The sequence below is a fragment of the Coturnix japonica genome, chromosome 10 (assembly GCF_001577835.2).
Source record: "Coturnix japonica isolate 7356 chromosome 10, Coturnix japonica 2.1, whole genome shotgun sequence".
Classification (NCBI taxonomy): domain Eukaryota; kingdom Metazoa; phylum Chordata; class Aves; order Galliformes; family Phasianidae; genus Coturnix; species Coturnix japonica.
The window spans coordinates 1,287,878-1,314,882 of NC_029525.1; the positions used below are offsets into that span (position 1 = coordinate 1,287,878).

At 41.8% G+C, this 27,005-nt stretch overlaps 1 protein-coding gene across 8 annotated transcripts in view; it reads left to right on the forward strand.

Annotated features, from left to right (window-relative positions):
* NEO1 (neogenin 1) overlaps positions 1-27,005 on the forward strand; it is a 165,513-nt gene that overhangs the window by 78,250 nt on the left and 60,258 nt on the right. For all 8 annotated transcript variants that reach the window (XM_015872354.2, XM_015872359.2, XM_032446783.1 and 5 more), the window contains exons 6-7: positions 21,631-21,785; positions 22,734-22,854. In XM_015872354.2, the coding sequence (XP_015727840.1) occupies positions 21,631-21,785; positions 22,734-22,854 (276 nt within the window). The remainder of the gene's footprint in view (positions 1-21,630; positions 21,786-22,733; positions 22,855-27,005) is intronic.

Below are 27,005 nucleotides of genomic sequence, written 5' to 3' on the forward strand. Positions count from 1 at the left end.
CTAGGGCACCTCTGTTAACTTAAACAGACGTTTCTAAGTGATTCGAGTTGATTAGTTCATTTTGACTGAAGTGGATTAGGGAACACTTGGCTGTGGAGCTCAGTGGTGGATCAGATATGTGATTTTGAGGTGTTTTGCTTGAAAAGAGGAAGATGCACCTCAAAGCAAACTCACAATGCTGCTCTGCACCAAACAGCTACAGAAAATAAGTTTCTGGTTACATGAATGCAAATCAAGATTTCACATCATGCATCATGCTGTAGATTTCATGTTCAGGGGTGCTTTGAAGCTGTAAGAAAACATTCAATGTCCTGAGGGTGACCTGTGGCTGAGATGATCGTAACTCTTTAAGTTTAGCATTGCTGAATCCCATCCATGTTTGAGATGATCATTAGGGCAAAGCATGCAACAGGTAACATGTATGGCACTCTGTTCTTGCTTATTTTACTTAATCTTTGGTGCAAAATGCATTGCTTCTCAGGCCCAGTACCTAGCAGGTACCATTGCCAGGTGAGGTTGTTTCCCATTCAGGAGGCATTAACTCGGTGCCTGAAAGCCTTTGGTACCAAGTCACATTTCTGTTGTTGACAGCGCTCTTCCCCTTCCTGTCAGCAGGAGGAGTGGCACTGGGACCACATTTATATGTGACACATGAGTTGAGAGCACTGGAAAAATGTGTTTTGTGCTCACCAGTAATGAAAGAATCTGTAGCATTTCCTTTAGATAAGGGTGGGAAGCGTTGAAGGGGAAGCTGGGGAAACAAGCAGTAAACGTATTGAAATGCAGTCGGCTGGCTTCTGTTCTGCCTGAAACCTGCGGCCTGGCAGAGCCGTAGTGGCTGTAAATACTGAGAAGGTTAGAAGTTCATTCTTCATCTGGGAAATATTTCACATTTATTACAGTGTCCAGAGCCCCTGGGATTTCTGCACATAGTATGGTGTGGGTTAGATCACTGTGTGAGCTTCCTGCCGCCCATCTTGGTGCTTGTGTTGTAGGTAATGAGCTCAGAGGGAGTTCTCTCTTTGTGCTGAAATATTTACTGCTGCTAAAGCTGAACTGCAAAATAATAAAGCAACAAAAAAACAAAAAAAATTCCATTTTCTTTTTTTTTTTTTTTTTCCTTAGAAAATTGATACGGCAGGGATGAGGTCTTCAAAACAAACGGCTTTGTACTTCCCACTTATGTGAGGTTTAGAATTGCTCTTTTTTTATCTGTATTGTTACCTTTCGGTGATGTTTGGAGTTGCAGAAAGCTGGCTCTTGGGTCCTCCAGGGCAGCATGCGGTGTCTGATAACGCATCTTAATTACCGTAAATTAAACGCCTCACTGTGTCGATGTACCCAAACTGAGAGATTACAGTGAGTGGTTATTTTAGGTGTTTTTAGTGATAGACTGGAAGTTGCACATGGCAGCAGTCTGATCACTGCCTCAGATATCCTCCCAGAGCAACTAAATGGGGGGAAAATAGCAAATAATGGAAGGATTTTGATAAATGTTTTGCTTTGAAAGGAAATGCTTGAAATATTTTCAGTGCAGCTTCAAACCCTTATGCTAATGAAAGGTCCTTATTGCAGCCAAAAAAGCCACGTGTGTGATGGTGCTTTTCTTGCAGTGTACGAATGCCTTTTTTGTGCTTTCAGAGCAAGTGCTGCGTAGCAATTTAGATAATAAAAGAGATCCAGATAAAGTCTGTATTTTGTCTAGTCAGAAGGCTTTAAATTATTAATCAGTGACACGCCTGAGATTTGAGCAGGTTGTTATTTAAGCACACAGAGGAGCTGGTTGGTGGTTGGGGTGGTACTGGGAGAACGTTGCTGTTGGTGTAGCGAACCTAATTGCTCTGTCACTTACAAGAACATCCGAGGTGGGGAAAATCAGTTTCTACACTTGGAGCAATGCTTGTGCACCTGAAAGAGGAGAGGCATTTAGTGTGGATAAAAGTTCTGATTGTGATGGATGAAGATGGAGATCTTGTGTTTGCAGCTGATATTTGCTTTTCTTTGCCTCCTGCCTTTACAGTGTTTTGGTAGAGTCTGTGTGTCCAACAGCACCAGTCGCATCCTGTGCCCAATAATCACGTGTGAGATCTGTAGATGGTTGTGCTTTGGCCAAAATACCTCTTGTGCAGTTGTTCAAGTCTGTCTGTGACAAATGAAGGCCAGTGGTGTCCTAGGGTGCACAAAAAGCACAGCCAGCAGGTCAAGAGAGGTGATCCTGCCCTCTACTCCGTCCTTGTGAGGCCACGTTTAGAATACTGTGTCCCGTTCTGGGCTACCCGGTTCCAAGAACCCAGGAAGTTCTGTACCAACATGCAGAACTTCTTTATGGTGAGGGTGGCAGAGCACCAGAACAGGCTGCCCACAGAGGTGGTGGAGTCTCCTTCTATGGAGATATTCAAGACCTGTCTGGACACCTACCTGTTGTAGGGTACCTGCTTTAGCAGGGGGTTGGACTCAGTGATCTCTTGAGATCCCTTCCAATAACCACGATTCTGTGAAATCAGAGGTGATCCAAGTCTAGACTGCTCAGTATGTCAGCTATGTCTTTATCAGGTCACCATACCCTAGCATCTTTTTTAGGACATCTCACAAAATGTTAAAAAATGACTGAACTCAACTGCTCCTTTGCTGCATTGCTGTCATCTGTACCAGCTGCAGTTGTCTTATCTACTGTTGAGGTTTCAAAGAGCATTTGATCCTGGCCCCGCAGTTTCCTTATTTTGCACAAAGAGCAGCTTGATTCAGTGCCTGCACCTTGCTAACCAGCCTGAACTAATAGGGCTCAGGCTGGCCATGTTAAGATTTTCTTTAAAAACAAAGCAAAACAAGTGTGGAAGGCAGAGCTGTAACATCTTAGGCAATGTTAGCATTGTCTTCCCAGAGTACATCTGAGATCTCCTCTGCTGCAGGCGCTTCGCTAAGAGGTAATGCCATCCTCCTTGGGAAACTGTAGATGTTTGAAAAGTGCATTAAATGGTGTAACAACAGAATGATACGTCGGGGTGACTCTTACTTTAGTATTAAGCTTCCATTATTATTGGAAACGATTCTATGGGAGAAATTCAAACCAACACTGAAAATTGCTAAAACCTTTCTCATACCTTCTAGATTACCTTTATTGATTTCTGTTTCTAATTAAACCCTGTGCTGTATCTTGATAATAGGCCACACTTCAATTACAGGTTCAGAAGATGCTGTGTTAACCCTCCTGCTGTCAGAGACTCCTATCTGGAACTAACTCTAACATCTCTGCTGGTTATCTTAAAACTCTGGTAGTCAAGGAGCAGCTATTAACAGTAAAAAGAGTCCTTCAGCTTTGTAGGTGTTATTTCTTTCGTCTCAGTCTGTAACACAACTTCCATTACCGATCTTTGCTCAAGTGCTACAAAGGAATGCAGTGAGTGCAGTCTGATGAGGGGAAGGTGCCCAAGCTGAACTCACTACTGCACTTCACAGTAGTGAAGCCTTTGACTATCCTAGCTGCTTGTTTTAAGCACGGTTTCTTGTTTATGGAGCTGCCTTGTTGATTTGGTGAAATAATATGGGTGCAGATCTCTTTCTACAGTCATTTCTGCATGTCACTTACATTCATGTTCAAGGGTAGTATTACTAATGAAAAACCCTCTACAAATACTCAGAAACGTGCGTGGGATGGGGAGGACAGAGATTGTACTGTATTGTAAGACTGCATAATTTGCTCAGTGTTTACTCGTAGACCAGATGTGCCCATCTAAGTTTTCACAAAAATAAAGTGTTCCTTCCATCCTGCAACAGATCATACTTCTGTGATGCTTAAAGATACTGTGCTCTAACTTCTGTTGCCCACCACAGTTTGGCAGGACTCATGGGCTCAGCAGGACTTCAGCTTGGAGCTGCTCATTGTCTAAATCATACTCTGCACTCAGTGAGCTGTTGTCTTTTTATTTTATACAACAGAAACAACTGTTTTAACATTGCCAATGCAGCAATATTGACTTTGCGTTGTGCCCAAATCTGTGCAGAATCTTATGGAGGTGGCCCAAAGCACCCCTACGTGATCTGTCCAGTTCTCACCACGTGTTGGAGGCGTATGATGCTGAGGCTTGTAAGAGAGAGAGGCTTGCCACAATTCTTAACAGGGACACAACGATTCTGTTTCTTTAATCCTGTTTCAAAAAATGATGAATGACCTTTGCTTGGACCTTGAAGGAGGTACAAGGTAATCCACTTGCAGCAACCCACATGGTTTGGGGTGTTTGGCTTGGGGGTGTTGCTGCAGAACAGGGAAAAGTGAATCTTGTGAAGTATTCATTGGGCAAACTTCACAAGCAGTGATCTCTGCTTGAGGCAGGAAAACACTCCAGGGGGTTTAGGGCTGGGTGGTTTTCTGACTCTACTTGGGGCTGGAGCAGCCGCCCTGAGGTGTGCCTTTGAGCAGAGCCCAATGGGATGATCTCTGAAACCTGACAGAGGTTACAGATGTGCTTCACAAAGTGGTATTTCAGAGAAGCTCCCATGGGCTGCAGAGCTGCTGTGGAGGCTTCACAGACAAGCCACTCGTTATGGTAACATCGTTCTTTTGTTTAAGATGTTGTGCAGTAGAGCTGCCAATGTGGTGTGTTCAGCTGGCAGAGCACAACACCCACCTGCTGACAGCCAGGGCCAGGAACTGGAAATGGGCGTGCTGTCCCTGTGAGCTGCTGGCACAGGATGTAAGAGACAGTGTTCATAAACCTGAAATGAATCCCACTCTTTGATCATGCTTGACTGGGAATGTCGTGCCCCCATTGCATCCAGAAACGTCAGCTTGCAGCACGTGCTCTTTCCAGCAGTGCTGACTTTCTGCTGCCAGGCAGGAAAGACCACGGAGGTGGCACTTCTGTTTTTGGACGTTGTCCTGGGAATGAGCTCTCAGGAACAACCCAGTGATGGTAACATGGCGATGCAAGTGAAGCCAGAACGATCTCTAGGTAATATTAATAATAATAATGTTGCAAGGTAGGCTTTTTCTATTCAAGAATGTCTTCTCTGAGAAACTGACAACCATTAATTATGAGGCTTTTCTGCATGAAACATCTGTAACTCATTAAACAACTTGATTACATGTAGAAAAAAATGTCTTTGTGTTATGTAGGTGCATTACAGTTATCAAACAGATTGTCATGGGAGGTGGGAGGTAATAACTTAGAACTGCACATGCAACAAACATGAGGTATGTCATGTACTTTAAAAAAGAAAGAAAGAAAAGCTTTGTGATTAATCTTATTTATGCATACGTGGAGGGAGAGAGAAAATAGCGTTAAGAAGGCCAAAACCAAATTATCAATAACCCATACAATCTGCACAAATGGCTTTCCTTGTAAATGTTCTTGAGTAATCCTTGGGGATAATGAAAATGTTACTAAATTAAGCAGCAGTGGCTTGAATATCTACAGTGTAGAAACTGATATTGAACTAAGGGAATTGTAAAAGCTGTTCTCTCTTTCAGCTAGAATTTCTAATAAATGAAGATGATATTAATGGGGGTCTGAACCAGCTGCTGCTTTATGGAAAGAAATACCTTCCCCTACAGGAATGGTTTTTAAAAAATAAATAAGTCTGTTCTCATTACTTTTCTTGGCCTGGGCCACCAGTAACAAAAACGTACATTTTTGCCCAAGTTTTATATTTATTTTCTCCTGACTCAAAATGTATTTCAGGGAAGAACTGCTACGTTAGTCACCTGTTTATCTGAAGAGCTCTCTCTTCAGGCAATCTTCAAGACCAGGCTGCGGGACAGAGGGTAAAACAAAAAAAAATCACCCCCAACCTGATACATATTCATGGTGTCCAGCTTTAAACTTGTCATGTGCTTTCAATATAGCCCTTGGCACTTGCAGTGCTTTTCCAAGGCAACGAGGCACTACAGAGCTAAGAGTCACACACATGGAGGGATGACTAAAGGCAGAGCAGTACAAATGTTCTTAGACATGAAGGCATGGTCTTCTTAAGGCATTTCTCCCTGATATTTCCATCAAAGACACTCTTAACATCATCATTAATGAACTGCTTGTGGATAGAGCAGGTATCTGTAATTCTTATCCGTTGTTGGGTGAAGTCGTAGGCACATGCATGGTTGGCAGGGTTGTAAATATGAATTCTGATCCTGTGTGTCAGCTCTGCTCTGTGGGGATCTGCACTTAGAAACCCCAGTTGTGATGCTGAGGAAGCATGGGGTCTTGTCTCATATTTAGTGTCACAGTGTCACATTCACTTCTCTGTCCATCCTTCTCTCAGGTTTGCTTTAACATAAATGAGATTTTTTATGTTAATGGTGGAAATAGCTCATTGTGGCAGTTTGGAAAGGACTTAATCCTTTTCTCTCTTTCTTGACTCAGCCCTGGCTTGTTGTGTAAATGCAACAAAATACCATTACATTTCATTATGGTTTAACAAATGCTATGTCTGCACAAGCAGCAGTGTACTACTTGAGGAGTGCTGCTTATACTAAGGAAGCCATGCTATGCTAGCAAAGATGCTTTCTTCAGACCCCTGAGGGAAAGAAAGAAAGAAGCTTAGAGAAGTGATGTGATGTCAAAAAGCTACAGCCAGGGCTGGTACCCCACAGGAATGGTACCTCTGAGGCAGGATCAGTGCTGACAGAATCTCTGGTGTTGCTTTTACCATAAATAAAAGCAGTATTTACCTGCTGTAAGACCTACCAACTTGACCTTGGAGTCAGTGGCACAGTGATGAGGAATGGAGCGCTGCTATTTAAAAAGGGGGATGCAGGCAGTCCTGCATTAGCCAGTATTCTGCTCCCATTCCCTGGTTTTCAGCAACTGTGCAATGACTGCCTCCTTGCACTAAAATGTCTCTCTAAAATAATATTCTTGAGCATTTTTCTTGCAATTTTGAGAAGGCATGAAGTTAAGCCTCCTACCAGTTTCATCTTGTTTCTGGATAAGGTGCTCTCCTTTAGATTGTTTGAAGGATTTAGTACCATGCATCACCTTACTGTGCGTGAATACATACGCACACTGTATGAAGCGTGCCACTGGGTTCCGTGTGACTTAGACAAGAGGATTAATGTGCATCGAACGCACAGCTGACTTGATACTATAACAGATGTAAATCTGTCATGGACAAATGTGAGAAGGGTAAGGCAGTTCATAGCCCAGATTTTGTTCCTAGTGCTTTTGAATACATGCTAAGGACTGAAGGTTATAGGAGATATGAAACACAGAATAGGCTTTGTATTGTTTTTATTCCCTACCAAAAAGACATGACGCTTAAAATTTCAATTAAAAGTAAAAGATGAAAGATTCAGTAGTAATTTTTAAATTGCAAGTGTGAAAGATTTCCAAGGAATTTAAATGTGTGAACTAAGAAGCTCATTAAAATGCCTTCTTCTTCGAAGCGAGAACTCTTTTTATAGAAATCGTGCCCTAAATGGCAAGTATTTTTTGTCTGTTTATCAGGGTCATCCTTCCACATTTAATTGGTTGAATCAAGCTCTAAGTTTGATTCTTAGGTTTATAGGTTGCAGTTGTGAGGTTTTCTGCCATTCCGAAAGACATTCCTGCAGTGTTTTTGCACCCCCCCCCAAGATTTGTGATGAAATCTGGGGGTTATTCTGAAATAGAAATGCTGAAGAGCCCTGCATTACCGAACAAGTCTCTAGAGAGAGACCATCACGTAAAGTAGATGCATGCTTTCTTTTAAGTTAAATTTTCATGATAGTTAAGCTGGCTCATACCACAGGATAATTTATTTCTCTAATGGGAGCTAGATGCTACACTTACTTAGATGCCTTATTATAAAGACCAGAGCCCTTGGAAGCCCTTGGTAGGGAACTATATGCCAAAGTTACAAAGATGAAACAATTCAGAAATCTGTTGGAAGGATGTGGGTTATCAGTGTTAACTTATTCCCTTAGCAACCTTGCAGTTAATGAGTTTCTCTTCATGATGAGAATAATTTAAAAGAAAAAACACTATGGAGTTTTAGTTTATCCAATAAACACAACTTGATAACGGAACTAAAGAAACCAAGGAATCATGGTGTAAAGCATGAGATGCAGGTGTGATTTCTGCCCTTTGGTGACACTTGAGAGGCTCATTCTTTGAAAGGATGCTGGGAGGGAGGCTGTTAGATGGTGTGAACAGGATGCAAAATGGTATGGAGAGGAAACCGGGAGTGAAGCAACCTGCCTAATGGTTACTGAATGGTAGAAGAAGATTTTTATATTGGCTGTTTCTTCTAACCAGACCAGACTGTCTTCTAAGGAGTGAATGATACAGTTGGTATTTGCAAGTCTGTGTGCTGTCTTTTGAGAACCTGAGGGAAGCAGCAAAGCAAAAAGACTAGAAGAGCAATTGAAAATGCCAGCCTCCTCTTCTGAGGTGGGTTCAGCAGTTCACAGCTTCTGAGAGTGAAGGAATGCTGCTAAGCATATATTTTGAGTAAAATCAGATGTTTTACCAGAAGTTGTGTGTGTTGCTTTGGGGAGAATGTTTAAAGAAGAATTTTGCCATTTCACTCCCCGTTTTGGGAAATCCATTTTCTTTTTCAGTACATGTAAAATTAATAACTTGGTTTGCAGACAGTATCAACAACAGCATAGCTCTAAATTATGGCATTTACCTGTTGCCATATTGCTTTCTTGAGTACAACTTGAAATGACATGGAAACCATTTTTCACTTTCCTAGTGAGAAGGTAGTAGAAAACTAGAACACGTGAGTACTATCCTATTGTATTCCCTTTGATGTAGAAAATACCTAAGGCCCAAATCATTGCACACTGAGTCAGTAGTTGAAAGCTGGAATGCCATCCAAGAGTAGTAAACATGGAGTGGGAAGGAGGAAATACAACAAACAAAAAATAGCACTGGAAGCTTTGTGGAGGAGAAGAGAGAGATGTTTTGCTGTACAAGATCAGGCTACTGAGGTCTCATGACGTGCAGCACATCAGTCCTTGGTTTGACTGTAGATTTCCTTCCAGTCATAAGCTTAATCTGAATGTTGCATGGCTATTGCTGTACTAATTTGCTTAAATTATCATTAGCGTACTTAACCGTTATAGGATTGGTTGTCAGAGTTGCTAATCTCCCTCTTTTGATTGTAATTGTAATAGTTAGGCATCAACTTGGAGGACTATAAGAAAGAGAACTGAGGATTTAAATAATTTGCCAATTAACTTTTGTGAAATTTAGCTGGATTGTAAGTAAGCGTGATGGAATTGAAGAAATAGAGAATTTGTAATGCTGCTTAGGTGGATTCCATTACCTCTTTTATCTTGTAATACTGTTCATAAAGCTCTGCCATCAACCTGGTAATGATACAGTGATGTTAAATCAGGAGTTTGAGTACTTGGCAAACATATTGTGACTTCTTATCTTAGGTTAGTAGTTCTCTTTGTGGCTCTCAGCCTCAGTTTCTTTAGTTTCATAGTGGATTGTAACTGTTGGCTATTGTTTTCCAAGTAGAAGTGCAGAAGAATGATGGTTGTGAAGGGGAGTAGTGTAGCTCTTGGCCTGATCTCTCTCAGCTGCTTTATCTGTGATATGGTGCTTTCTGTTTAATAAATTGAAATGAGAATAATTCAGATTTTTCATCACTTCTTCCTACTTCATGAACAATTACTGCTTTGTATCAGTATTATGGTTGCTCCACAGTCTTCTGTTCCTGATTGCTTGGAGAGATTATTTTCTCAAACACTTGGTTTACAAAATTTGTTTGAGTAAGAATTGCATCTCAAATTCTGTGATTTCTTAAGGAATCCAACACTTACTGGACTTTATTTTGCTAAAGCATTTGACTCTGAAGTCCGTGCTTTGCCCAGATTCCTATTGCTCCGTGTGAGCTGCCATAACACACAGCAATGGCTTTTGTCCTGGGTACGGTTTCAAGATAAGCAAGCTACAAATGCAGGCGTTTGGCAAATTCCTAAATGTGCTAAATCATGCAGATTTTTTCTGCTTCTGTCAAGTTTGTTACTTTCAGATTGCAGATATTAATCCAAGGACTTGGTTATTTTGGCTTAGGTTTACACTGAGAAGGCTGAGCTTCCTGCAAGCCATGGCCCCCTCAGCTAACCTTCTGCTAAGGGAGAATACACTGCAACATGCAGTTTGGCTTCCTTGGATTCACATGGAGCTGCCACTTCAGAACTGATTCTTGCAGTGTGATGAGAGTTAAGTCTGTAAATTCCAACATTAACAACACTGGAAATCTGAAAGATAATTTAGTGTGCTATTGTGCACCTGATGATACAGTTCAAGACTAGATTGCCTCGTTAGTTCTTTTCTTGTATCTGAACATGGTTAAATTGTTAGGAACTGATGTTTTACAACAAGAGCAGATTGGAACATAACGTTGTGGTACGGCGTGGGGTGATGTTTCTGTTCAGTCATAGACAAACAGAAAGATGTTCTGCATCTGTCCCCTTCTAACTCCTCCCATGGCCATGATGATGATCTGTTTAAAATCATCTTAGTGATAAAACTGTGGACAGATCAGTTTTATTATGCACACGCTTTTGTGAAAGACACAAACCCAGAAATACCTAAATGACCACACCAGACCAACTGACAAGCTCTTCTCTTTGCTATCTCATCCTCCACAAGTAGATGGCCGAGAGAGTTTAAGGAAGCTGCAAGAATATATGTCCTTCCCTTGAGCATGATCTCATTCTTATTTGTGCATTGGGATTTTCTGAGCTATGTGAGGCTTCTACATTCTTCAGCAATTTCCAATAGATTTCTTTACTGTTGGTCTGTCCATAGCACCCAAATATAACCATCTTGTACCCATAGCATCCCATCCAGTCACTGTTAATTTCAATTCCTTTTTTTGTTTTCTACTGCATAGGAAAAGGTTGAAGTAATCGGTTTGTATTCCCCCATCAGAGGACGCACAATTTTTGCAGGCCTTTATTGTATTCTTTTGTTTGTTTCTTTTCGGTCTGCAGAGTCTTGCATGTTTACTTGTTCCTTTATATGGAAGCTATTATTGAAGTGGATTGTAATTAAGGTTATTTTGAGGGTTTGTAAATTAGAAGAGACTTTGATGTGAAGATAGGCTTGCATACATTGATCTGGTAATGAAAGCAATTGGGTAACTCTTAATTGACATGTAAAGCAAGTGGGCTGGATTTGTCTTTGGAACCCAAAAAATGGAATAACATGAATTTGCCATCTCTTTTCCTGACTCAAGCAGAAAAAAAATACTTGTTCCTAATGAGTGGTTGCTGTGGGGATGTGCCCAGTTCCCACAGTAGTGCTCTCGGAAGCTCACATTGCACTACAGCAGAGATGAGAGGAACGTGGTGGAGCAGTGGATCCAATCAATTACTGTTACTGTTTGCAGACCTAGTTTGTTTAGGCGATCTGTGCCAAGCGATCTGTGCCAATCTGTACTCAGTAAGTAAACAGCTAAATATTAGAAGTTATCTTAAAATGGTGCTCTTTTTGGCCTCTGTCAGCTTCTCAGCCTCCTGCAGGCAAATGTACTGCCCAACTGTGAAGGCTGTGCAGGCAAATACTTGAAACATGGGAAATGTCAGGGCTAAGATTGCTGGCTGTCTTTAATTCATCATCTCCTCCTTCCCCCTTGTTACAGGGGGAAGTTATGAAAACACAAACTGAATTGTTCTGGTCCTGTTTCCCCGCAACATCTCACAGCTTTGTGCAGTGCACAAACTTCGTAATACTGATGTACAGGTAAAAGCAGTCACTAGCTCGATTTTTCTCCTTATTCAGGCGATAGTACCATGATAGTTCTCAGTTCCAATCCATATTTATTTCACTTGGCACCATGGAATCTGAAACATTCATAGCCACTAATGAATCTATTTTTACGCTTTGAAATGAAGTGGTACGGAATCCATTTTAAAAATTGTCTGAGATGTGGAAAAATGAAGATGAAATGCATCCAGCTGTTTTAGCGCCCATTTTGAGACACTTAAACATTGATTTTTCAGAATATGCTTCTTGTAATATGTCCCTTTAGAGCTGTGATCCAGCAGCTCTGCGCTCTGTCTGGCAGTGACCCAGGTCACAGCACTGTCACTTGTCCAAAGCTGGGTTGGCTTCATCTTTGCCTGTCGAACAAGAAGGATAACAGCTGCCTTCTGTGCGCTGAGCAGTGTGGGGTTCTTTGCTGCATTGCAGGGACAGATGAAAATGGGAGGTTTCCATCCATTTGCTGGGGATGCGGGATAGAAGCAGGCAGTGCTGGGTACCTCTCATTGAATTTCTTCCACTGTTGCCCTCCTTTTGTTCTGATGTCTCAGTGTTGTGGTTTAACCTGGAAGGTGGCTCCAGCCGCTCTGCCCCAACCTGTAGCAAAGCCTGGGGCTGTTATAACCAAAGTGCAGTACCCAGCACCAGGTTGTGTTGAAGCTCATCCTGTTGGCCTCAGCCCTTCAACGCAGCCTATCCAACGGCAGTTGTTCAAGGAACTGTATGGGGTTTGCAAATGCTTAATTTCTGTCTGAAATGATTCCGCAAAAACCCCTACCAGCCCATGAATCTGGTAACAGTAGGGTAAGCAAAAAGCATATATATGCAAGTAAAATAATACAGACCTTTTGAAGAAGGATCTGCTAATAACTTCAAGCCTGTCAGAGATGGGAAGCCTGTCAAAGAAGGCATGGGGTCAACAGATGATTGAACACGAAGGAAAGGAGGTGAGAAGATGGCCTGAAGCAGAAAAGTGAAGTCTGGATATCCATGTGCTTTGCAGAGCTGGAAGCTTCTGTTTTATTTTCTTTCTGAAAGCCAGCAGGCGTGTCAGAGAAACTACCTGCAGCTGCAGAGCAAGCGAGATGCATCTCAGAGCAAATCCACAAAGTGAACAGTAACGAATCGGCCCGACCAGATGGCATCCACTCAACATTTCTCAAGGAGTTTAAGTGTGAAATCCTGCGTGTTGTGTGTAACCTATCGCTTAAGTTGGCTAATCAGTCTGAAAGAAATCAGACAGAAGATGTTTGGTCAATGTGACATCAGGTTTGTAAGGCTTTCAGGGGAAGTCCGGGAAACTGTGGATGCTGTTCGGTGTTTTTGTGAGTCCTTTGGAAAGGAAGGCTGTGATGTGGCAAACGCTGCTGTTGGTTTGGACTGGAGCAGGGTTGGAAGAGGGAGTGCTGCAGAACTGCCTTGTTGTGCAAAAAGGACTGAAGCAGTAAAACAGCAGGTGCCATTCGTCGTATTGCAAAGCAACACGTGCAGGTAAAGGTAGTTGTAACTCTGCTTGCATGGCAGTGGGCTCTAAACTGCCTGGCCTTACGCAAGCATAAAGTACTGAGGTAATAATATGCAAGTCTTCAGACAACATAACATCTCATGAATTTTCTCAGGGAGTGACACTGAAGTTTAGAACTTAATGCTGTGCGTGTCGGGGCTGCTGATGGCTTCCCTGGGAGCAGATGGCAGTGGGGGCAGCCAAGGACTAACAAACCCAAAGGCAGCTTTTCTTTCTCAGGAAATCCCTCCTGCAGGGATTCCTATCAGCAAAGAGAATGTCTGGAGCTGTATTGTGTTTATGCTTTCGCTCTTCTCACAATTGTTTCCTTGATACCTGCAGTTGGCTGCTGTGTGGCACTGTGCAACCTTTGCTGGGTTTCTTTGTTGCTGGATGCGTCCTACTGATAAGCAACCTTTGTTTGCAAGCTATCAGAGCACAGTGACTTTGAAAGCCCTGCAAAGCAGATGCTGCATCTGCAGATACTGGTTAGATATGGTGGTTTAATTTCTAAACACATCCTGCTATTGCCAACAGATCAACTGACAGCCACAGCCAGTTTTTGCACTTACCTTTATAGGGATGGGAGTTACTGTGGTGTGGGTGATATTGCAATATTGGCGAAGCCCTAATGCCAGCATGCAGTTACTGTCCTGAATAGGTCTGCAACTGCAAAGGCACCACGCAAGTGAGAAATACAAATAAAAGTACTGCTGGTGTGTAGGGTACACTCAGCGCTTCTTCAGCTGTGAGTTTCTGCACCTGGAAATATTCCCAGACCGTTCTACTTGTGGATATGTATCTCCATAGTCATCTAAATCCAGGTGCCAAGCTCTCATCTCCTAACCTTGCAGTGCATTGTTTTGAGTGTTATCATTTTCAGAATAGGGCAGGATCTAGATCTACTCCTGTGTGAGAGCTCTCCCTCTGCAAGAATGATATTTATATACACATCTGATTTTTCTGTTACAGCAAGTATTGATGTGTTAAGCTCTCCTGCCTATTTGAGGTCTCCCATTATATTATTGCTTAGTCTTGCCTTTTCTCCAATAACCAAAACCAGGGCTTCCATTTTTCTTTTAGAGCCAATTTTCTGAGTCATTGATCATTCACAGAGCTTTCTTGTAAATCAGAGTCCACGTTTGCCTTGAAATATGGCACTCAGAGAGCGGGGCCAGCTGAGGGTTGCCGGGTGTTGGATGGAAGAGGAATCTCAGGAACTGCTGCCTGTGTGCTCACTGCATCTCGTGCCAGTGGGATTTTGAAGTCATGCTCAGGTCATGGCCATATTTATGATCTCTGGTAAAATCCTTGTTTCTAAGACCTTTGTCTGCAAAGGTTATTGCTATAATTTCCCATTCCATAAATGTACAGTTTATTATTTCTCTCTGAAGAAGAAATACACATCTATTGAATTTCATCCTGACATTTTTATTCTTCTTTTCCAATTGATCAAGATAATTTTACATTGTAATTGTTCTGTACTATTCACCCTCATCTGATTTCTCAGCAGTTGTAGTATCATTTAATGTGGGGTTTTCTTGTTGTTTTTTTTTTTAGTTTCTTCCTCTTCCAAAATGTTCATTCAGGTGCTGGCCTCTGAAGAATATTTCATGCTTTAGCAGTTTCCAAAAGGAAGTTACAAAGCGCCAGCCCAGCCATGTGAGGAGGAATATTGACTGCTCATTTGTGCCTTTCCAGCTGGTGAGCAGAATCTGACTGGTTTAAGATAGTCCACCAGAGATGGCATTTCTAGAATGTAAAAGTAGTCAGTCCCTCTTTCCTGCCTTATCCTTTAAAGGAGTAGAGAATGCAGGCTGGTGAGCATCCCATGTATAGCAAAGTGTTGGTCTCATGGTACCTTTGCTTTAATTGTCTTAAGACAAAAGCACTGTTGGCCATTTGTTTCTTAAAAACAAATACTTGCATTGTCTTACAAGGTAAGAAGAGGTAATGCAAGGGCTGCTCTGAAAGTTACACCTCCTATTTTATTATGTAGGCCCACAACATCAAAGATGGATGTTGGTGGTATGGCAGTGCATACCTTCATACTGGTTGAACCTTCCAACTAGTGTCCTGTTCTGTGTCATTGCTGTGTGACAGATGGCACCAGGGGGACACACTGACAGAATGGTGTCTGGCATGGAAGTGTGGATGGAGCGAAGGTGTGAAGCTGAATTCCTCCATGTGGAAAAAATGGCACCTATTGACATTCATTGATGCTTGGTGAGTGTTTCTGAAGACCAAGCAGTGGATGTGAGCGCAGTGAGGGGTGATTGGTGCATTTCAGCAGTGGTGACATGAAGGACAAGCCATATTCCAGATGGCCACGCTGAACTGTCACACCATGAATTGATGTTACACCATGAACTGACTAGTGTCTCCATAGCTTATCCGCATGAACTGGCTAATGGTGATGACTGTGCTGGAAAAAGGGTTGTTTTGTATCTTAGAATCTACTCTGTTGAATAGACATATTGTGCTCTTTGTATCCATTGTAGTTATCATGGAAATAAATAGGAAGCATTACTTTTGGAGCGACCTACTTATGTCACTGTCGTCTTCTGACTGCAGTTTCTGTTCATAAACTTCGGCTTTCATACAATAGCAGATGCTGTGCGTGTACTAGTTTACATTTTATCATCTCTTTGTGTCTTGGTACACTGATATTTTTTAATCCATTTGACAGTTTTCTGTGAATATTTCCCTAAAAAGTTCCATTTTGTCAGCTTTTGTTTGCAGTGCAAAATTTCCAGCTGCATATTAAGTGTGTTTTAAGGACATGACAGCTCTGTGCAGAGCCTGGGAAGACTTCTGCCTTACTGAGGCACAGATTTGGCTTCAAATCCTTTTCTTTCTTTCTTGATAGAACTTATCCATATACCTTTGCCATTTGTAAGAAAGAAAATTAGCAGTTCCCCGGTTCTGTTTTAAGTGCAGCTTCCTCTTGTTCTGTGGTTTGATCCAAGGAAACCAGCTCATTTGGAGCAGGCTGCCTGGAGAGGCTGTGGATGCCCCATCCCTGGAGGTGTTCAAGGCCAGGTTGGATGGGGCCTGGGGCAGCCCGGGCTGTATTAGGTATGGAGGTTGGCAGCCCTGCATGCAGCAGGGAGGTAGGACTTGGTGATCCTTGAGGTTCCTCCCAACCCAAGCCATTCTGTGATTTATAATAAAGTAGAAAGAACAGACAGCTGAAACTTGTACTGTCAGGCTTCAGTCTGTGTGTGGTCCTTGTGTTGGGCAGGAATTGGCAGGAGGTGGAGGATGGCATTTTGGAGCAGAGTCATTTTGGAAACGAACATCTTTAGAAGGCCATTAGGCTTCCTAAATAGTTTGTAATTACTCTTTAATACCACAATCATGAGACGTACTTGTAGACTTAGGTGAATGTAAAACGTAACAGAGTGGATTGCTCTCTCCTTAATAATTTAACATGAAAATTTATCTTTAATTTCTCTTATTTAATTGTTTGCATTCTGTGTGATACTTAAACCATTTGCCTTTGTTTTTAATGTAATGGGTCTGCTCCCTGGGTGCTCCTAAGCAATATGCTAATGCAAATAATTTAAAACATTTCCATCAAAGTCTGCCTGCTGTGTTGTGGCAATTGGCTGGCAGAAATGAGTTGGTTTCAGTAACCAGCCAAGGAAATTGATGTTAGTTTAAGTAGAACGCACTCTGACTGTAATGCAGTTTTCTCTCTGGTTAACTTTAAAACCAAACTTAACCCAAGCACTGAAGTGATGTTGTGTGGTCTGAGAGGGAGCTACCTGCTAAAATATCCATTGGTTTGGTGAATTTACAACAAAACAAAGTGTTTCAAATCATGGCAAACGCCTTACTAAATTGGAAGGGTGCTGTCTGCAGAAGTGTGAGCTGTAATTGGCCATCAGACTGGCTGCGTTGGGTGAGGTCTGTACTGCAGTGGTACCACTGAACACGTTAATATTGATTTCAGGTGCTGCTGAATGGATTAACATTGTCATCATCGTGCTCCAGTTACATCCTGCTCGTAAACAAACTTTCTGTTGTTAATATTAACTTTGTAAGGATTCTGAAATAGGATTTACCTAACAGAAAATCTTGTCCTCCTAGGAGGAAAGCTTAAAACTCCTCTGGTCTTATCATTTGAAATGCTGATTTGTAGAATCATAGAATGGCCTGGGTTGCAAAGGCCCACAATGCTCATCCAGCTCCAACCCCCTGCTATGTGCAGGGTCACCAACCACCAGCCCAGGCTGCCCAGAGCCACATCCAGCCTGGCCTTGAATGCCTGCAGGGATGGGGCATCCACTCATTCAGAACAGAACACAACAAGACTGGGATGCTACCCACAGCATCCATCGAAGTGCAGTTACAAAACTGAAGTCATTTGAGCACCAGTGCTTAAGGAGTGATTAATCAGAGATATGCTGTGAAAAAGGATCTATTTTGCTTTGTTTGTGTGTCGATACATGGAACGTATAGGAATAGCTGGGTTCCGAAACTGCTTTTGTATTTGAATGGTGAGCATTGATGGACAGAGAAACCCTTGAGTCATGAGGTGTACGTGTAAGAGAGCCAAGAGACGGTAAGGATTATTATTTGATAGTGTGATTTTGGAGAGGGCACTCCTGATTTTTGTGCACTGGAGGCAGCAGTGGCTGCTTCATTCGTGTCCTCAGCCACTCTTGTGCCGAACAGCAGTATTAGTGCTTGTTTAAAAAGATTAAGTCCTTGTGAAGCAGTTTGCAGCCTTGGTTCCTGCTGCACCCAAATGAGACTGTTCTTACACAGGTCATGTTCTGTTCCTATAAGGAAGTGGGATGGCAGTTCAGCCGCCTGTCTGAAGGATGCAGGCAGAGATTGCCTGGCTCATTTGGGGATCCATTTTAAAGGAGGTTAGATTTCTTAGAGTATTTTTGTATTATTTTCTTACTACGAAGGCCCAAGTGACCTGCATGCGTCAGTCCATGGCTCTGCCTCTGCATGGCTTTCTTAGCTCCCCCACTATCAGCAAATATGGCTTTGCCACCGTTGGTTTTCCTCCTCCTGGGGCAAAATAAGAGGATTTGGTTGTGGGGAAGGGGTAAGGTGTATGAAAATGAGTGATTGCCTGAAACAGCAGCACTGCGATGTGGGTGCTGTGGGAGAAGCTTCACTGCACTTGTAACTAAGCAAGCAGAAAGCGACGAGTTTTCTAAATGGTGCAGAACTTGAGTGTTGCCTTTTCTTGCTTCTTGTACATTTCTGGTTTCACGTTTGAAGTAAGGTTGTGAAGCCAGGAACCTTTGTTCTTCCATCCATGCTTGTAAGACTGAAAGCAGGGCTTTTCAAGAGCTGGAGAGGAGGAATGGGTGTAATTAATTTCCCTCTCATTTGCAGCAGTACAGATGGCTCAATTCAAAATAGATTCTTTCGACTGCAGCCCCGAAGGCCACCAAATTGTTCTCTTTCTGCCTTAATGAGAGTGAGCCACTGACCACTGAAAAGACATTTGAGGATGCAGTGTTTCTGTAAGGCTCAGCATAGCTGACGCTTCTTTAATATTCCTCACATTTACACAGAGGTGTCTAACACTTGACCACGTAAAAACTAACCCACGCATAGCAGCATTTTTCTTTGTGCTGGGTTGAGCTGGTGCATGAGCACCAAAGGGGAGCTGCAGACCTGTACTGCCTTTTGCTGCTTCTACACCCACGTCCTTCTGTCTGCAAAGGGACGCAGATGCCTTGTGCCAAAGCTCCTGGGGTGCTGTGCTGCACGCGGAATCCTGCAAGCATCATGCAAGCCAGTCGCCGTTTGTCTGTTGCCATTGAGAAAAATAGAGGAGTAGGCTGAGCTGCCAAGCTTTCTTTGAAGTTTAATTGTCTGTTTGGTACCGGGACACATAATCTTCCATTACAAATCTTATTTTATATGGTAATTGGCTCATTTGCTCTCTGGTTATCAATTGAACTTCTTTACCACAAACATCTGCACTTGCATTGTGTTAATTGGTGTGAATGCTAAACACTGACATAGTTAAACTATAGAAGTGCATTTTAAAGGCTTTTTTTTTAATTAATTAATGGGAAATAAAGGATAATAATAAAGGAAGAGAGCGTTTCTCGTATTATTTTCCCTCTGTAAATAGCTTGGCATTTCCTCCATGAGCCAGAAAAGCAAAGTCATTTTGGAAAAAATAATATTTCAGATTCATCTCCTATATAAAAAATACTTGAGATGATGGGATATCTGGATCAACTTGTGCTTTTGTGGCACGTCTTATGATTCAGTACTGGGGCCCACTTGTGCATGATGCCCCAAGTGCCAGATGCTGTAGAGATTTCCAGATGTCTTCATTACATAGTTCAGTTAAAAGTAATTCATGTCATAGTACTTTTGTTGAAGTAACCCTAGCAAAGGCCATCTTGAGCAGCTGTATTTTGTAGTAAGCACCAGTCCTGATTTTATTGAACTGCTGTTATATGCCCCGTGACATTGAGTTTCATGGCAGAGCTGCTAGGTACAGTAATTTGTGTTTTCTGACATCATTAGATGGATTGGTTTTCATTAAAACAAGCTGTATACTTTTGATGGTGGATGTTGCTATCTTGCATCTGTTAGAATTCCGGTAAGTTTAATACATTAGCTAAAGAATTAGTGTCACTTTGTGAAGACTGTTAAGAAAACAGGAGTGTTAATCCTTCACGGGGAAATGCTTCCAACTGTTGTGTTCCTACTTAGCAGTCATGGAGGCTCTTCAGAAAACTGGAGTGTGTGTGTATATCTCTGTGTATAGAGAGGGAAAGGAAATGAGAGCACTGATAAAGCAGACTGGGACAAGATTACTCATTAGTTAAAAATGCTGAAGATGAGATGGCAGTGATCTGCCATAGACTGGCTCAGAGATCAGCATGTTGCATCCAGGAGAGAGCAAATACAGTAATGAGATCAACCGGGCAAGATATTTGCTGTAGCAGTAGCACCATTCAGGCTGGTTTTTCAAGTCCATGTCTGAGACAACATGTAAAATCATCTGTGGGCTGCAAGGATTAGCACAGACTTGAGCAAGCACAGGAGGTGACTGAAGGTGGTGTGGGTGGTGGGTACCAAACAGCCTGTGCACACATGGCTTGTTGGGCTGGCCAGATAAAGGGTAGGAGGTGGGACAGGAGCAGAGGAAAAGCACAGCTCGCGCACAATAAAAATGCCAAGGAAGAACAGAAATTTGAAAATAAAGAATAAGTAGCCCCAGTTTTGTCACAGCTAAACTCAGAAGGCAGCTTCCAAATGCCAGAGGACCGAGGTAATGGTTGTGGCAGCTATTTGGTGTGGATGAGGGGTACAAAAATACTTGAATCATTCCAAGGAGTTAATGGCAGCTTTGGTACGTTTCTGGAAATGGGTGTGTGGGGTGGATGTTGGCAGCCATAGGCTGAAGGGCTTCTGTGTGAAAGAGTTCAAACTGTAAATGTGCATCATCCTCCCATAGTTTCAGGTGTAGGTTTACGTGTGTCTGACAGCTAAGTCATTTTCCTGCTCCATGGGTAAATATTTTCGTATTTAAATGTTCTCCTATTTAATTTGTAACCTGAAATGTGAGGCTTTTGGAGAGCAGCTTGTCTGCAGCTTTCTGATTTAAAAGAAATTAAATCCACCTACAACCTTATACTGGAAGGAAAACGGATCATTCAATAGGCGGAATCTAGCACAAAGTAGGATTTCTTATTCCTCAGCATGAAATAAACCCCACTGATAAGTGAAGTGTGCAGTGTGTTTGCCTGAACTCCGTAGCCCTTCCGTATTGACTTTCTATGATAAATATTGAAGGGCAGAGACTTCTTTTCACTCTTCTGGAACTTGAACAATCAGACCCGCCAAAGTCAGTCAGCAAATTGCCCTCATGTCAGCGAGCTTAATAAAAACAAATAAATCTGTGAACGTTCTTCATAGTAGATAGTATTCAAATTCTGCGTGCCTGCAGACAGCAATTCTTCCTTCCACCGAGCTACAGAATCTTTGAGTCCTCACACTCAGCTGGATGCTCCTTGGTGGCATGCTCTTCACCAAAGGTTTTTGCCATACCTGTGCATTGGGTGCTTTGGGGCTTGTGTTCCCAAAGGCTTTGTTGAGATTTTATGGCTTTTAAAGTTCCTGAGTTCAATTCATCTCATTCTGAATATAAAAAGCATTTTTAAAAGCAGCCAAGACCTGGAGGTGCCAGCTTTGGTCTGTCTTGTATGTTCTTACAGGAAGAACCTTTCTGATTTACTGAATACGCATCACTGGTCACACCTGCCTGTATGACATTACTCAAAGCAGTCGGAATCTGAGGAAAGTTTCATCTTGGTTTTATGTCCATTGATTTTTAAAAGTCTTTATTACATAGTTTTGCCTTTATTACATAGTTTTGCCTTTGTTACATATTAATGCCATCTCTTTCTTCCTTTTTATTTTCAGTTCCTCCTGAGTTTCTGAAGCGACCTGCAAACATTTATGCTCATGAATCTATGGATATTGTCTTTGAGTGTGAAGTGACTGGAAAACCTGCTCCAACTGTGAAATGGGTGAAGAATGGAGATGTGGTGATTCCAAGCGACTACTTCAAAATTGTTGTAAGTGTGTTGTCAGTTTTGGATGCGTTAAGCTATTGACTTGACTCTTAGTCCTTTGACTTAGATGTTGTACTGAGGGACATGGTTTAGTGGGAACTATTGGTACTAGTTGGACAGGATGGTCTTGGAATTCTTTTCCAACCTCGGTGATCCTATGGTTCTATGATACATATGCATGGAAGCTAAGCCCTTTCACAGGACCAGCTTCCTATTTCCTTACTATCAATGTTTGGTGCCTGGAAGAATTAATTAGTTTCTTCAATTCTGCAGTGCTCTGTAGTTCAGTCTATTTATTGGAATGCTGAAATACACTGCTGAAATTGTCTGAGTCTGTTTCTTTGTAGCTTAGGCTTTCTGTGAGAGACGGGGGCATGCGTGATGACAAAACACAAATTGTTGGTTGCACCTGTTGAAATGTGAGCTCACTGGGAGCTGGGTTTGCTACAGTCAGCTGTGATTGATGAAAATTACAATTTCAAACAGGAATTTAAATATAAATAGAACTGTGTTGTGGATCGCGAGTTTTGGCGCATGGGTGCTTCGGGTGGGAAATTTTAGATGTAGTGAAAGTCATTACTGAGGCATAGCTTAGAACTTAATGGCTGTATAATTATGTATACCTGAGGTTGTAGAATTGTAACAGTGAGTTATGTGGTTATATTCAGTGCTTAAAATATCATAAAAATGGCTGTGGGAATGTTATGACTTGCCAGTAGTGATATGTGATGCTAGAAAATGATAGCCATTAGTAGGAGCTTCTGCTGCTTTTTGATGCTGTATAATTTGAGGATTCAGTGTAAAGGAGATGAAATCTGACGGGAACTCAAAATACACTTTTGTATTTTACTGTTCGGGAGTTTCTCCTATCTTAGAAATATGTCATAAAACACCATTGTTTTTGCAATTGCAGCCCATTTTTAAATGCTCTGTTTATCCTTTGCTCCTTAGAAAGAACATAATCTACAGGTTTTGGGTCTGGTGAAATCAGATGAAGGATTCTATCAGTGCATTGCAGAAAATGATGTTGGAAATGCACAGGCTGGAGCCCAGCTGATAATACTTGACCTCGGTAAGATAAACAGTGATGTTTTAGTGCCAAAAGATTGAGGGGGGAACAACTGCAGGGGACCTTTTCCACATGACACGTTATCTGTAACTTGGCTCCACTGGGGGGATATTTTGAATCATCTGAGGGATTCAGTGTCATCTCTCCACACACTTGTAGGAAAACTGAGGGGTTCTGAAGGGCTCACCTTGCATATTTTGAAAGTTATCTTGGAAATACCTGGTGCATTAAGAAACCACAGCCATAAATCTGAAAAAAAAAAAAAAAAAAAAAAGTTAATTATATGCTGAGATTTTGAAAAATACCCAAATGGAAAACTATTACTTCAATAACGAAACTGAAAAACGTTCTTATGGAGCACGCAACAAACAAAGTCTTCTACACCAGGGCTAGGAGTCATTCCAATGTTAGGAGCTTTTTTTCTGCTATCAATTGTAAACAAAATAGGAGCGAGCTCTTTCATTTTGGCAGGCTGTGAGTGCAGAACAGTTTGTTGGGGTGCTCCTACTTTGTTGAAGATAAATATTTGTTACTGTGCTCCAATACGTGGAGTTACTAACAGTGCTCACCTTTTTGTTACTGAAACACACAACTTCTTGCACTGCATATTTCAAATGTTAAAAGAGGATAATTATTATAGAGGTAAAAGAGGCGTTGCCTTCCACAAAAGTTGTTAGCTCATATATCAATACTAAGGTATCAGCTGGTTTGATCTTTCAGGCCACACTGATCTTGAAATTAGTTTGTAAGCACATAAGGAGGAAAACCAGTAGTAAGAGTGATGAAGAAAATAAGTTAGATGTGGAAATAATAGTGGTGTACATTTTTTACTTAATACTGCTTGGTTTTTTTTGGATGCTGTTTCAAAATTACAGTTTCTTGTGCGTTCCTCCATTGATGACAAAGCTAATGGATGGAAGGATTTAGCAGGAACAGCTAGGTCTGATCAGAGGCATGATGAAACCTCACTCTTGAAATTTTAACAGATGTGAAACTTCTAGGCCTGGCATTGGCATTCAGCATCCAGAGAGTAAAAAAAAGAGTTACAAGTGTGCTATAAAGCGAGATTTTTCATTTCTTTTCTGGTTGTTCTGTAGAGCAGTTGTGCACTTCTATCTTCTGATTTCTGCTTCGGAAATGGGCATGTTTCATTGATGGCTGAGGACATGCATATGTTTCAGCAATAACGTGGGGAATGAAAGGTGCCTTCCACTGGATTCAGCAGCTTGAATGCTCACAGCCCTTGGATTCCCACTGCTGCTAGGTGGCTGGATCCAGCAATGGCCTACTGTCACCACGTTGCCAGAAAAATTATTAAAAGTAATTTTATTTCTGCCATTTGTATGAATCACCTGAGTGGTTTCCAAATCATTCAGGTGGAAGCATTATTCCATATTTTCTTTAGTTTGAAAAATATTGAATAATTTATGCACCTGGGTTTTGAAGCCCTGCCAAAGTTTCTACTTGCGCCCAGTTCCCGGTGGTGGTTTACAAATGATTGTTACTGTTGTTATTTTAGTTCCTGTGGTCTCACTCTTCTTCCTTTCCCTCCCCCTGTTGTATGCCCAATGGTTTCTCCTTCCTGTTCTACTCTGGCAACCTGTCCTGTTATACTAAAGGACTGTGCCTTATAATGCTGTCCTTTTTCTTTTGCATGCTGCCAAAGGATTATGGATGCAGTGTTGATGGAGTCTCGTATTGGGTGTAAAAATGCACCCAAGAAGTCAAATTATTCTGTTACATGGCCTGCAGTGTTTTTAACAATGCACTCCCAGTGTAACGCTGATGCGTATTAGTTGTTGCTCTCCAACAGTAGAGATGATCACATGGTGCATCACTGAAAGTACATTTATTTTTTTTGCTATTGAATGGTGACATAACAAGTCATGTAATTAGACATGAATATGCTGTGTCTTATTCAGTCCTGATGTATGAAAAGTGGTACGATATACTCAGTCAAAGAAAAAATGGATATTTGAAATCTTATTTTAGCACCTTGTCACAATATATGAATGGTGAAGGTGGAAAGATAACTCAGGGAAAGGGAGTGAAAGCAGGATATATACTTCAGTTCTTTCACAACATCTAGCTTGGTATGAAAATAAAACCCTCTAAGTTGAACAGAAAAGATTCTGAATACTTTGATCATTGATTCAGAAAACCATTTTTCTTGAAGTCCACACCTGATGACGAGAATTAGCTGCCTTGGCAATTTGAAAAGTAATTTCAGTGAAGAAATGTTGATTATGTGTTCACTGACTTTATGCTTCCCAGTTAGCAGGCTGTTCCTTCCCTTTCTCTTCTGTTTTCTCCTTCCTAAATGGAACTGGGAAACATCTGGACTATTTACATGCAGGTAGCAGCTCTTTGAGTTGCCATGTCAAGTTGATCTTTAATAAAGTAAATTTATATTAGAAAATAGAAGCATTACAGCGTTTGTCCGACAGCCAGGCCACATGAATTCTTTATGCTGAAGAAATGGACCGAGACTATTTGTGGGCATCTATAAATGGAGTGTGGCATTGATTATTATATAATTGCCAGTGAGGAAGATGACATTTGGCTGCCGTAGGGGATGAATGTGAGCAGTTGGAAAGGAAAAGGCACTCAGGCTCTGAGGGAGATGGTCTGAAAAAGGTTAAATAGAATTAAACCAATGAAAGTGTTCTCCATTTGCACTTTGCATATTGGATCAGGTCTTAATTGTCTTTTCTGTGCGCTGACTTGTTTCATCCTGGATCCTTCATTTAGAAATCGACTCGTGTTGGTTTGTGCTGCCTGGAGTGCTGCTGTTGCCTGCTGGAAGGGCTGCTGAGTGTCTGGAAGTAGAATATCACATTATGTTGTCTTCAGTCTTAGGTGGTTGCATCATTTTTAAATATAGTAGGCATAAAATACATAATATGCTTGTTTGCTGCAACAAGAGGCTTTCCTAGGAAGCACTATTTTGATTCCTCACCTTGCCTCAAACATAGTGACCCAGAACTTTGTGCTTGCAGGCTTGCACACAGTTGTTGGTCAGGCACAGGTTTCTTTTGGGTTGGTCTGTTTTGTATTTGCGTGGAATTCTGAAAAGCTTGCAATGTATGTAGAAGGGATTCATAGCAAATAGTAACAGAACTGACTGGCAACAGACAACGAGAAGCATCTGAAGGCTCACAGGAGTGGCTGCTTTATTTTCAAATCCCGTAATTATGCCAATAAGTTTAGAAGAGAACTACCATAAAAAGGGAATTTCTACCTGATTTCTGTTTTGAAACTAATGATTATTGTCTGGTGGGTCACCCTCTGACCTCATCAGTTTTCCAATGTATGGATGCTAATATGCTCGCTGAATCATAATGAAGCTATTTCCTGTTGTCCTTTTTACAGCATTATTTTGTGTGAACCTGTGGCTGTGAGAAGCTCAGTAATGGATACATTTGGGTTTTGGTTGCGGAGGTTAAATGCTAGTGACAAGACTGAAAAATTCAGGCAGGACCTGTAGCCCAGCCTTTTCCAGCGGATCTGGTGTTGCTGAGAGTTGCCGTTTGGGAGTCGGAAAAAGAACAGGTGGCAATAAGTAAAAGGAGGCGCCTCTGGGGAGGGAGGCAGATGGTTCCCTGTCACCCCCATGTGATAGGCGTTTGACAAGTACTCAGGCACCAAAAAAAGGAGTGATTATTGAGCGCCGTATAAAGAAAAATCACTGACTGTAAACAAATATGCCATGTTATTTAGAGAACAGTTTCAAAACATGAGCTGAGATGCAATTCATCGCCTTCAAAATTCCAAAGTAAGCACAGTACGCTGAGTGCATTTGTACTTGTGTACTGCAAAAGTTGGTGTCTGCCATTCTGTGCCATCTCTGGTAGTTGGATGGGTTTGAGGTCTTGAAGTGAGTGAGTTGAATGGTGCTGGTATCCAGTTGTGTGCCACATCGCTGTTTTTTATACTGGAACTTTCCATCTCTTTAAACTGCAGATTTTCTTGAAAAACAGGCCATAGCCAAGAAAGGATGTTCTGCTTGTGAATTGATATTACTAGCATGGGAAACATGGAGGAGGAATCAGAGGAGTCTGCATGGAGATGCAGAGCTGTGAGGCCATTGAGATTGCAGGGATGCACTGGGATAATGTCACAGGATGGAGAGTGAGGAAGCAAGCGTGATACTT